General features: G+C 42.2%; 1 protein-coding gene across 6 annotated transcripts in view; it reads left to right on the top strand.

Moving 5' to 3' along the window:
* The window catches only part of CMSS1 (cms1 ribosomal small subunit homolog), a 430,962-nt gene that overhangs the window by 384,429 nt on the left and 33,104 nt on the right, over window positions 1-13,429 (top strand). For all 6 annotated transcript variants that reach the window (XM_066241796.1, XM_066241795.1, XM_066241794.1 and 3 more), the window contains 2 exons: window positions 10,550-10,621; window positions 12,404-12,533. In XM_066241796.1, coding sequence (XP_066097893.1) covers window positions 10,550-10,621; window positions 12,404-12,533 — 202 coding nt within the window. The remainder of the gene's footprint in view (window positions 1-10,549; window positions 10,622-12,403; window positions 12,534-13,429) is intronic.

The raw sequence follows: 13,429 nt of genomic DNA, 5'->3' as shown, positions 1-13,429 counted from the left end.
ATTTTATGAGCCATTTTATCCACCTTCCTCTTGCTCTAGGTTCTTTAACTATGAAATTGCTTTAAAGAATCAAGCCCTAGGTGGACAAAATGCCTAATTCCTCCCTCCAAGCCTCTCCATTGTCCTGGCCAGAGAATCTACAAGGGAATCTTCTGTGCCCTCTCTGCCCCGTGAGTGTTATCCATCTAGCGCCCTGGAGACCAGGGCATACCCCCACCTGTCTGTACCTCTCGAGGACAGAGTGTGTGTGTGTCTCCACAGCCCTGGCACAGCATCTTGCCCCGAATCTGCACTCACTTTCTGAGGAATGAAGGAATGGGTGCCTATAGCAGTATTCCAGTTTTCTCATCACTCTCAACCCTTGGGGACCCAGCTTGTGAGTCATCAACTCCCCGCCACTGCTGCCTACAGAGATCCAGTGTCCCTCGGCTGGCCCCTCCAGGAAGGCTTCTCCCCGTGAACACTCAGAGCAGGGGTCCCTCTTCCTCCGCCCTGACTGCCCTCTGGCTCCGCTGGGGCTCCCTGCCTCTCCGCTGGGCCCCCCCTGCCTCTCCGCTGGGGCCCCCCTGCCTCTCCGCTGGGGTCCCTGCCTCTCCGCTGGGCCCCCCTGCCTCTCCGCTGGGGCCCCCCGCCTCTCCGCTGGGGCCCCCCTGCCTCTCCGCTGGGGCCCCCCTGCCTCTCCGCTGGGCCCCCCGCCTCTCCGCTGGGGCCCCCCTGCCTCTCCGCTGGGCCCCCCGCCTCTCCGCTGGGGCCCCCCTGCCTCTCCGCTGGGGCCCCCCCGCCTCTCCGCTGGGCCCCCTGCCTCTCCACTGGGGCCCCCCTGCCTCTCTGCTGGGACCCCCCTGCCTCTCCGCTGGGGCCCCCCTGCCTCTCCGCTGGGCCCTCTGCCTCTCCCCAGCCAGCTCTGCTCCCGCTGGACCCCCCTGCCTCTCCGCTGGGCCCCCTGCCTCTCCCCAGCGGCTCTGCTCCCGCTGGGCCCCCCTGCCTCTCCGCTGGACCCCCCTGCCTCTCCGCTGGGCCCCCTGCCTCTCCGCTGGGCCCCCCTGCTGGGCCCCCTGCCTCTCCCCAGCGGCTCTGCTCCGCTGGACCTCACCTCACCACCCCGAGGACACTTTCTTGTCAGACTGTCCTCTCTTGAATCTTCCTCTGGTTGTTTCTGCACAAAGAGCTCGAATCTCCAACTATATGTTTAATAAGCACGTTGGAGGCCCTGAGTTTTTCGTATTCGCTGCAGTACCTAGCACAGTGCTAGGCAATTGACTCCATTTGGTCGATGTGATTGGATATTTTGTTTTTTTCCTGGATCAAAAAAATATTCTTTTATGCTCTATTTATATTGTTAATTTTTTAAAATTATCTCAGTCTCTGCTGTTCTTTGTGTTTGGGGAGTTTTTCGTGCCTGCACAGGAACTGCCGGCATCATCCTGCCCCCTGTAATGGACACTTGGGGTTTCCTCTCGCCGGGTGAGAGCACCTGTCAGGTGGGCATCCCCCCACCCCGTGCCATAACTGGCCTCATGTCTCCATTGCTGAGTCCCGCCTCTCCTCTGTCCAGTACTTCAAGCCCCAGATTTATAACTTTATGAAAATTTTGACCCATGCAACTACATCATCTCCAGCAACCATTCCCCATCTAAGTAATCATCCTTGGCCTCCTTAATAATGTAAGTCTAAAGATTTGCCAGCAGTTCTTTCTTTTTCCAGATATTGCTTCCAAAATAAATGATGAATTCCCCTACTCCGAGAGATTGCATCACCCTCTTCCCTCTTCAGCATCAGTCATTGCAGAGCCAGGCCTAGTGACTTGGTAATTATGGTTCCCTTAAGGAATATAATCTCTGAGGAGAGACTCTGTGCCTTTTCAGTGATGCCTCCATGATGTCAGAAGCCTCTCAGTAGTTCCATGACCCATCCCGCCCCCTCAGAGGCCACACTGGACTTCTTTTTCCCTAAGCCAGCCTTTTGTTTATCTCCTTGGTTCAGAAAGGAATCTCCAGCAAGAGTTCTTACCCCTTTCCCTCCTTGCTTGCTTGCCTTTCTCTACTGTCGTATTTTTTTTACTGTTTCCTTATTTCAGCATTCATCATTTCATGTCTCTCGCATTCTGTCTTTAAGATCACCCTGGATGGTTTTAAGAGTATCTACGCTCTTTTATGTACCATTTTCCTTTTCATGCTAGTGTGTCGATTCTGTCCCTCTTTATATTACTCTATTGGTATATAACAAATTGACCCAAAAGTTAGTAGTTTAAAGGAACCTTTTCCTCATAGTGACTGCTATTTCACAGGTGTGACTGAGCTCCAGCCCTCTGGCTCTGTGGGCTCGGTGGGGGCGCTCCACCCTCCTCCCCACAGGGTTGCCTCACACACAGCATTGCCTCAGCACAACCACAGGGTTTTTCCAGATAAAGGCTTCTCTACCTTGGCCCCCTGCCAGGGCAATTGAGGGACAAATAGCCCTTAAGCTTCCTAGAGACCGTGTGTAAGAAAATCTGGGAGGCAAACCTTTATTTTCTTTACAGAGCTCTCATGTTACTAAATAGTACTTTGAGGTCTTCCGGAGGTCTTAACAAATGGCTTTGCAGCCATAACCTTGGCTTCTTGGACAGTTCTTTTCTCAATTGAACTCCCTCCTTTCGCATTTCACTCTAATCCACAAGAAGAAGTCAGGTGACACCTTCAACAATATTTGAATCTTCTTTACTAGGTAACCCATAGCATGTGATGATAAGTTTTCTACTTTTTACACAACTGCAGACAACATAACAAAGATTCTACCACTATGTAACAAAGATATTTTCTTCTTCAATTTTCAGTAAGATTTTCCTCACTTTGTACAAGTCCTGACCCTCAGTGTCCTCAAAGGCCAACACCCTATGAACAGTGTGTGCAGACACATGATCCATCTATCAATCATCTTATTTTTGTAACATTTCAAAGTAATCTGCAAAATCAGTGTGCTCCCCCAGACACTTCAACATGCATGTCATTAACAAAAGTTTAATATTTAAAGATTTCTTTTGTCCTTTTGAGGTAAAATTAATAGACAATAAAATGCACAAATGTCAAATATACCATCCAATGAATTTTGTGAAATTCACGTCATTCCTTAACACAGACCCCTACAGGGTAAAGAGCATCAACATCGCCCAGCAACCGTTCAGGCCACCTTGCAGTCACCGCTCCACACCCCTTGTCCCAGACAGGGCCACTGCTCTGGTGTCCCCACCCCCATCAATTTGCGCTGTTCTAGAATGTCACAGAAATGAACGCATAGAAAATACGTTCTTGCCTGACCTGTGGTGGCACAGTGGATAAAGCGTCGACCTGGAAATGCTGAGGTCGCCGGTTCAAAACCCTGGGCTTGCCAGGCCGAGGCACATATGGGAGTTGATGCTTCCAGCTCCTCCCCCCTTCTCTCTCTCTGTCTCTCTCTCCTCTCTAAAATGAATAAATAAAATAAAAAATTTTAAAAAAAGAAAATACGTTCTTTTGTTCAAGGCTTCTTTTAGTCAGCACAGAGTTATTTAGCTTCATCACATTGGTGTATAGTGGCTCTTTTTCTTTCTTATTGCTGAGGGTATTTATTCTGCAGGGCTGCCATACAAAATACCAGACTGGGTGGCTTTTTCTTTTTTAATTGAATTTATTGGGTGACATTGGTTAATAAAATTATGTATGTTTCAAGTGTACATACAGTTCTATCATATATTATCTATATAGTGTATTGTGTATTCAGTACCCAAAGTCAAGTCTCCTGTCACCATTTATCCCCCTGACCCTCTTCTACCTCCCCCACCCCCTTTCCCTCTGGTAAAAAACATACTGTTGTCTGTGAGTTTTGTTTGTTTCTGCTTAATCCCTTCACCTTTTTCACCCAGCTTCCGACCCGCCTTCCCTCTGACAGCTGTCAGTCTGTTCTCCGTATCTATGAGTCTGTTTCTGTTTTATTTGTTAGGTTTTTTTTGTTGTTGTTTTGTTTTTGTATTTTTCTGAAGCCGGAAACAGGGAGGCAGTCAGACAGACTCCCGCATGCGCCCGTTCTCAGCGCCCAGGCCAACTTTCCTCCAATGGAGCCCTGGGGAAGAGAAAGACAGAGAGGAAGGAGAGGGGGAGGGGTGGAGAAGCAGATGGGCGCTTCTCCTGTGTGCCCTGGCTGGGAATCGAACCCAGGACTCCTGCATGCCAGGCCGATGCTCTACCACTGAGCCAACTGGCCAGGGCCTATTTGTTAGTTTATTTTGTTCATTAGACTCCACGTATAAATGAAATCATTTGGGACTTGTCTTTCTCTGACTGGTTATTTCACTTAGCATATACTCTTCAGGTCCATCCATGCTGTTGCAAATGGTGAGATTCCCTTCTTTTTTTATGGCCAAGTAGTGTTCCATTGTGTAAATGTGCCACAGTATTTTTTTTATCCAGATCTCAGCTATTATAAATAACGGTGCAGTGAACACGGGTTCTTATATTCCTTCAAATCCGTGTTTCAGTTTGGGGTTCTTCTGATATATTCCTGGAAGTAGAATCTCTAGGTCATAGCACAGCTCCATTTTTAAGTTTTTGAAGAAACTCCATGCTGTTTTCCACAGTGGCTGCACCAAACTGCGTTCCCACCAACAGTGCAGGAAGGTTCCCTTTCCTCCACATCCTCACCAACACTTGTTTATTGATTCATTGATGAGCGCCATTCTGACGGGTATGAGATGATATCTCGTTGTGGTTTTAATTTGCACTCCTCTGACAATTTGTGATATTGAGCATCTTTTTGTTTGTCTCTTGGCCATCTGTGTGTCCCCTTTGGAAAAGTCAGGCTGGTGGTTTAAACAACGGAAATTTATTTCTCACAGTTCCAGAGGCTAGGAGTTCAAGATCAGGTGCTGGCAGGTTTGATTTCTCCTGAGGGTTCTCCTCGTCTTGTAAATGGCCTCCTTCTTGCTCTGTCCTCACATGGTCTTTCCTTTGTGGGTACGCATCCCTGGTTTCTGTTTCTGTTCATAAGAAGACACGAGTCCTGTTGCATCAGGGCCCCATTTTTATGACCTCATTTAACTTCAGTTACCTCTTTAAAGGCTCTGTCTACAAATACAGTTAGTTGTGGGGGGGGATTGGACTTTAACATATAAATTAAGGGTGGGATATAATTCAGTCTATAACACTGAGTAATATTCAATTATCTGAATATATCACAGTTTGTTTATCCATCCTTCTATGAGGGGCTATTTCCTCATTGGGGCTATTATTAATAAATCTGCCATGAACATTCATATACAAATCTTTTTTGTAAACATATATTTTTATTTCTCTTGAGTAAATACCTAGGAATGGAATTGCTGAGTTAGGTTTAGTTTTATAAAAACTGCTTGACCTTTTCCCACAGTGATTGGACCATTTTGCATTCCCATCATCGGTATATGGGACTTTAGTTGCTTTATATCAGCATTTGGAGTTACCAGTCTTTTAATTTTAAACATTTAGTGGTATGTATTGAATAACTTTTGACCAAACCCAAAGGAAACTAAAAAGCCATTTCTAAATTGTTGTGTTTTTTTTACAAGGAACATTCTTGTTTTTGTTATAAAAGTAAAACTTAATTTTTTTTTATCAAAGTAATACTCAAACACTATTAAAGTTTTTAGTGAAAAAATAGCAATTCCTTTCCCCACTGTTACCCTAGGTCTTTCCTCAGACAGTGAACTCAACTTTTATTTATTTTTTTATACACTACCTTATACTTTTATTGCTGTTTCTTGATTTATCAATTTTTGAGATGATGTGTTAACTTCCTGAGGTGGCATATGAGGACATAGTTTTCCAATTTACCCCCTAATCCCTCTTCAACTGCTACATCCCCTGCCAACATAATGTCACATTTCAGTTAGAACAGTTGTCATTATTCATTATTACAACCATGGAAATACTGTTTAATCCCGAGAAAAGAGAAGCTTTAATCATCTATCCTTTCTTATACAACTCTTTATTTTCATGACATTAATAATTACTGTTTGTTCATTTGTCTAGCTTGCTGTGTTCCTATTTTTAATTGTTTCCATATGTTCCAACATCTTTTCCAAATTTTCATGAATAATATTTTCTATGTGTTCAAATAGATCAGTTACTGTTCTTTCCTGCAGACCTCCATGCTCCTATTCTACTCAGAATTGGTTATTCTCTTGGCCTGCTGAGCAATTGAGGCTTCTTTACTGCCCTTTCAACATTTTTCTGGGTTAGTCTCCCTATTTGCTGGATCCCATATCATCCTTTGTCTTAGTTTAAAACTTTATTTTGCTGGGCGACAACCTTCAGTATGTGTGGGTAGAAAGTAAACTTTTTGAGACTTAATTTACTCAACTTGATTGGTAGTTTGGCTGGGTATAAAAGTCTAATTTACAAATAAATTTTCCTCATAATTTTGAAGGTATTGTTCCAGTGAGGACTAGGACCCAGTAATGCTTTTGTAAGATCTGAAACTGCTCTTTTTCTGACTCATTCTATTTTATATATTATTGTTTTTCTCTTTGGAAAATTTTAGAATCTTTTATTTGTCCATAATGTCTTCATATTTTACAGTGACGCTTCTTGATGTGGCTATTTTTCTTATTTATTGTGCTCTATACCTAATGGGCTTTCAATTTTGAATTTCATGTTCTAGAAATTTTCCTTCAGTTCTGATAGTTTTTCTTGTATTATTTCTTTCATCACTTCTTCCTTGATATTTTATTCAACCCTTTTTTCTATAATGCCTTTTATTGGAATGTTGAATATTGGACTGATTCTCTGATTTTCTTAAAATTTTTAAAATTTTTCTGGGAGATTTTCTCTATTTTTAAGCCTTCTACATTTTTATTTCAACTTTTTGACTTGTTTTAATGTTTTTGATTATATTATTTTTAAAACATCTTGGGGTTGTTTTTTTTTTTCAAGGATGAAAATTCTTCTCAATCTTTCTGAGAATATTAATTGTATTATTTTGAAGAAATGTCTCACTTTACCCAGGATTATTTTGTTGTTGTTTATTTGCTCTTATGTTGGAGACTTTTATTAGCTGTCTGATGAACTTTAGCTATCTATTTATATTAAGGAGAGAAGCACTAGGAAGTTGACAGAAAATTATTATACATAGTAAGACTTACTGATTAGTGGACTTCATGGTAGGGTGATAAGATAACAAGCTAGATTTTTAATATGGTACCCCAAAATGTCACTCACCTATGACAATTCTCTTAGGCCATTTCACTTTTCTAGAGAATTTAGTGGTCTCCTGCCTGCAATATATAAGCCTGGCTTGAGATATCATGAAAGAGGAGCAGGCAAAGGAAGTGAGCCTCAACCTCTCTCCTGTCTCCCCTGTGCCAGACTTCTTGGTCCTTTGGTCCTCTCCAGAGAATTAACTTAGAGTCTGCTGCCAGGAAGAGCAGATGAGTAGAAGCAGTAATAAGAGGGTTGCTTGGCTGCCTCGGCAGAAGATAGAACTCAGTCAGAGGTGTGAGCTTAGTGGGAGGTCTGAGGAAGGCTAATGTTTCTAAACATAAACTTCCAAACAAACCCTTTATTTTCTATAGGACCTTGTGCCTCCAACAACTGAACCTTTTCAGAGTCCAGCAGGTCAAACAGACTCACTTCTTATTAGCCTCCATCTCTCCAGAAACTTAGGTGCCAGCTTTCTCTCTCTGTTGAATCACTTCCATCCAGTTTTAATCACTTTCAATTTTCTAAAAAGTTGTTGAAATCTCTCCACTACTGTTATCCTCTCTCCTTGTTTCTTGGTTCTTATAGGTTTTAACCTTTTCACTTTTATTTATTTTCAGTTTATTGGTATTTTGCGGTTGATGTGCCACATTTAACCAAAAGAGTTATTGTTAAAGAATATAATTTTTTAAACTTTAAAAATTATGTATATGCCCCAATTACTTCACTTAGAATCTTAATTTTTTTTCATATATTTTGGGAAGTGTGATTCTTCTAAATATTTAAACTACATATTTTGCTACATATTTAAAATCACTATATTTTATATAAAAACATATAATGATATTACTTATCTACTATCAAAGACATATACTGTTGGAAATGGCTTCCAGAAATGGTTAGTTAGCCAGGCCTGAGTCTTTTACATCTTCTTACCTCGTTGGGCTGAAGGTAAACATCAGCATTCATAAGATAGCTAAATTAAGCAATTGAAAATTCTTTGGATTTGTATTTCCTCATAAAGCCATCTCACCACAAGGGAAATTTTTCCAATAAACTTGGCTTCTTCATTTACCTCAACCACCTAAGGTGAATATTCCCAGAAAACAAATATCACACTGCATTTCCTTTAGGATGATCTAAGAATTTGAACCTAACTGGTAAGCCTGATTCTGTGCCTTGACCAAAGCCATTCATCAAACAGTTTTCTTTTTTCCCATGCATGATTCAGAATTATATTTTTATTTTTCTTCAAGAATCTATATTTTTCTAACTGAGCTCATTTCCAGATTTGTGTCATGCTGGGTTGATTGGCTTTGTAAGCCTAGCATAAATACAACCCAGCATGTTAAACATACTTTTTTTTTTTTTTTTTTTTTAGCTAGAGAGAGACACAGATGGACAGGAAGGGAGAGAGAAGAGAAGCATCAATTCTTTGTTGTAGCTCCTTAGTTGTTTATTGACTGCTTTCTCGTATGTTCCTTGACCTGGGGCTCCAACTAAGCCAGTAACCCCTTGCTCAAACCAGCAACCTTGAGCTTTAAGCCAGCGACCATGGGGTCATGTCAATGATCCTATGCTCAAGCTGGCAACCTAGGGGTTTCGAACCTGGGTCTTAGCATCTGAGGCTGACGCTCTGTCCACGGTGCCACCACCTAGCCAGGCTGAACATACTCGTAAAGAACACTCTTATTTACTAAAGAAGAACATAGAATAGGTTTCTACATCTCCTTCCCAAAAGCCTTGACACTGGTGACAAGATACTGCAGTATGCCTTGAGGGAACTTCTAATCATATCCAGGCCTTTGCCTAGGAGCCTGAGCTGAATGTTGGCCTGGTCTGTGATTGGACTCTCGTAGACCATCTGGCAGCTTTTGTAACATATTCGTGTCCTTGGCCCAGTTTCTAATTGGCATGTATCTGCATCCACAAAACAGCTTAACTTTCTAAATAAGAAAGTTCATAATATCTTTTTTATTCTTCAGCTATGATGCAATTACTCTCTGCAGGTTTTTTGTTTTAACTGAGAAGAAACTAAAACTTCAAGATTCCATGTTAATCTTGAGCTTATTTTTGAAAGATCTTATTTTTATTGATTTTCAGTGAGGGGGGGGGGAAGAAAGAAGGAAAGGGGGGGGGAGAGCGGGAGGCTCAACTCCTAGTTGCTTCTGGTTATGTACCTTGACCTGGCAAGCCCAAGGTTTCCAACTGGTGACCCCAGGTCAACACCCGACCCACTGCGCCACCACGGGGCAGGCTACTCTTGAGCCCTTTGGATCTAGTTCTCTACTAACTGAAACAGAGTCTAGTAATGGCTGGTCTTGGCCCCAGCCAAAACCTTGAAGAAAATATGTAGCATTATCTCTCTGGCTTCACTCCATAGGCATTCTTAATCTGCAGACTGTCTGCAAACTTTAACAGAAAGCTTCATCTGTAATCGTTTTTAAACAGAGCAAGTGGAGACAAGATAGCTTTGGTTAGTAGCTTAGCAGCTTAAACTGAGTACTCTCTACTTGGAATGGAAACTTAAGGGAAAAACTCAGAATAAGTTTTCACTTACATTTGATATCTTACTTGGCAACTTGTTTGAAAATGTTGCAAAAAAGATCCATCACAGGAAACATTTTATATTTCTGCTTATGATTAATAAATATGGAATCTGAGGCATTCTATTTTATAAATCAAAGCCTTAGTCCAAATTTCCTGTTTTTCTACATTAAAAAGAAAAAGACAGGATAAAAATAACACTAAACTGTATAGGGTACTCAGAGGTCAAGGCAACAGGCAAAACCGATTACTCAGTATGCCACGGTGCTGAGCCTTCTCAGACCGTCAGTAGAAATATTCATTTTGTTGACACCATAGACAGGTAAGACATCTGTTGCAGGTTTTGTAAAAATATAAATAAACATATTCTACTTCAACTTTCCATGCTTATTGAGAAAAGGAAAGAATAACAAAATGATAAACAAAATAAATAAACCAGTGACTTAGACATATGTACATGCTCACACATTGCTAGTTCATAGAAACCACCATTCTCAACAATCAGACATTCTTATTACATCTTTATTTTTATTGCATCTAATTCTGTCTGTATTTACCAAACCTGACTGTTGTCTTGAATCTTTAAGACCCTGCCCCACCACCCCAAACACATGTGCACTCACACATTCTGACCTGTGTTCAGACTTCCCAGTCTGTTTAATAGCCTATGGCGGGTCTTCCAACATCTCTCTGCTTGTAGAATACCAAGATGCTTGGGAGAATATTTTTATGGCAGTAGGTACTTTGAGATTGGCACCATTAGTTGATAACTCATCATGCTAAGAGGAAAGTTTTCTTATTTGTATTTTTTATAGCCTATGGAATGTTTCTTGGTACCACCAAAGGAAACAAAAGAAGATGCCACCAAGACCAAGAAGAGGAGAAAGGTAATATGAATAATGCTTTACAGTGCTGTGACCCTACATGGTTTACATCACCTTTTTTTCTAGTGTACTTAGATGAAGCAATTATTATAATCTCCACTTTAGAAATGCAGAAATTGTAAGATTCAGTGAGGTTTGGTGACTTTCCTAAGGTCACTTGTAATAAGTGCTTCTGTTCTAGCTAAGAATAAGTCCTTTTGATTCCTATTTAAGTTTTGTGGAGCACTAACCATCTTTCTTACCCACCCTGTGTTTTCACTGTGGTTAGAAGTCAGACATGGCTTTCTAATTCTAGAAGGGACCCAGAGTTCTCCTGGCCCTCTCACCCCTCTGGCTCTGTCCATGGGAAGGAGTTCATCGATCTTATTTTCTTACCCATTTCAAATTTTAAAAATTTTTTATCTTATAGTACTAACAAAAAGAAAATAATAAGCAGATGAAGGTAGGATATGGCATGTCTGACTCTTATTTGGAACTATAATTTAAAGCAAAAGGCGCCGCTTGCATTTTAATACTTGCCTGTGAGCATATGGAAGAATCTGTTGCTCCTATACAAACCTTCTTATGGCTCAGACTCGGAGAAAGTGTGGTTAGCTTTGACCTTCCACCACAGTTGTGAAAACAGGAGTGTAATTCTCTCCCTGCCAAGAAGGGTCGACTGCTGAAGTCAGCAGAGGAAATATGATTGGGATTAGAGGAAAGAAGATGGACTCAAACCAATTACTTAACAGCGACCTTTTAGAAAACTGGAGTGTGTGTGCATATGTTTTCTTTGCTTGCAAATGGCCAAATAGGAAGATAGGAGATGCCAAATTGGCTGAGGCTTGGCAAGTCCTTAAAGAAGTAACTTTAACTTCTTTTTGATAGTTTGTTCACTAATGGCTTTCAGGAGTGTTAAGTTCTTGGCGGCTCAAGGTCAGAACTCTAGCTAGATAGTTTAGCCTTGGCTGAGGTCATGCTAAAATGTGCCCACTGATGACATATTTTTAAAAGTTAATTCATTTGACAGAACTCTGACCATTCTTGGCAGTGGTATAGAAATGAGGATATTGTAGAAAGAGGGGAAAAAAAGCTGAGGGCTGGGGGTGGATGGGGAATGGCTTTTCTAGATCTTTGGTGAAACATTAGAAGGAAATGAGAAGGGAAGTTTATGATGAAAATTAAATGAACGGTTGTGTGTTCCTAGTACATTGCAGGCATTCAGTAAATGCTACACAAACAAGTTCAAATCAAAATAGATGATGTGCAGTATTTCCTGTTCTGCTTTTCCTAGGAACACTTCAAGACTGTATCTCCTAAGACTTGAGAATTGAGTCTAAAAGTTCCCCTTTTCAGTGGGTCCTTAGGTCCGATTACTTCTGCAGCTTTTACTTTAATCCCAGAAATCCAAACTCAAAGTCAGGATTTCTGAGGTTAGGCAAGAAATTCTCAAATTTCTGCTCTCCCAGGCTTCCTGAGGGATTCTACAGCAACAAGACTTCTTGACTTTTAAAGAAAATAATACCCTATTATGGAGACTCCTGTAAAAACGTCAGTTCTCCTAGAAGCCTTGGTAACTTAAGAGTTACAAGGAGTGTTTACAAGATCATCCATTCATTTTTCAAAGCAGTAGTGTCCAAGAAATATCTATTCAGTTTTCTCAAGTGTGTTTATTACAACTCACATTCATACTCGGCCATCTCCGAAACCTATGTGCACTTTAAATGCCAGAGGAATCAACCTATCCTAAGCCAAATGCCATTCTACAATCTTTCCTCTGATTTTTTCTTTCTTCGCACGTCTTAGAAGAAAATTACTGACATTCTTGCAAAATCAGAGCCAAAACCAGGGACACCTGAAGACCTGCAGAAACTGATGAAGGACTATTACAGCAGCAGTCGCTCAGTGATTGAATTAGAAGAACTTAAGCTACCAGGTACAGCCAGGCTTCTTTGATTTTTCTTCCTTGTTTCTTCTTCTTACTATTCCTAGGTCATTCAGAAGGACCCGTTGTTAATTGCTAGCAGTTTTCCTAATGAGGAGGAGCAACACAGATTTATCTTTATTATGGTGAGGTACCTCAGCCAGACATTAATACATTTTCCCCATACTAATACTCCTTTCTTCAACCTCGTGGTTTTAATTCTTGGGTTATTTCTTTATTAAGATGCAAAATGGGCCTAACCAGGTGGTGGCGCAGTGGGTAGAGCGTCGGACTGGGATGCCCAGGACCCAGGTTCGAGACCTGGAGGTTGCCAGCTTGAGCGCGGGCTCATCTGGTTTGAGCAAAAGCTCACCAGCTTGAGCCCAAGGTCGCTGGCTTGAGCAAGGGGTTACTCGGTCTGCTGTAGGCCCGCGGTCAAGGCACATATGAGAAAGCAATCAATTAACAACTAAGGGCCCTGGCCGGTTGGCTCAGCGGTAGAGCGTCGGCCTAGCGTGCGGAGGACCCGGGTTCGATTCCTGGCCAGGGCACATAGGAGAAGCGCCCATTTGCTTCTCCACCCCTCCGCCGCGCTTTCCTCTCTGTCTCTCTCTTCCCCTCCCGCAGCCAAGGCTCCATTGGAGCAAAGATGGCCCGGGCGCTGGGCATGGCTCTGTGGCCTCTGCCTCAGGCGCTAGAGTGGCTCTGGTCGCAATATGGCGACGCCCAGGATGGGCAGAGCATCGCCCCCTGGGGGGCAGAGCACCGCCCCTGGTGGGCGTGCCGGGTGGATCCCGGTCGGGCGCATGCGGGAGTCTGTCTGACTGTCTCTCCCTGTTTCCAGCTTCAGAAAAAAGAAAAAAAAAAAAAAAAAAAAAAAAAAAATTAACAACTAAGGTGTTGCAATG

Source organism: Saccopteryx bilineata, chromosome 8, assembly GCF_036850765.1.
Source record: "Saccopteryx bilineata isolate mSacBil1 chromosome 8, mSacBil1_pri_phased_curated, whole genome shotgun sequence".
NCBI classification, from domain to species: domain Eukaryota; kingdom Metazoa; phylum Chordata; class Mammalia; order Chiroptera; family Emballonuridae; genus Saccopteryx; species Saccopteryx bilineata.
The sequence above is the reverse complement of the archived record's forward strand: the minus strand, read 5'-3'. Positions and strand labels throughout refer to the sequence as shown.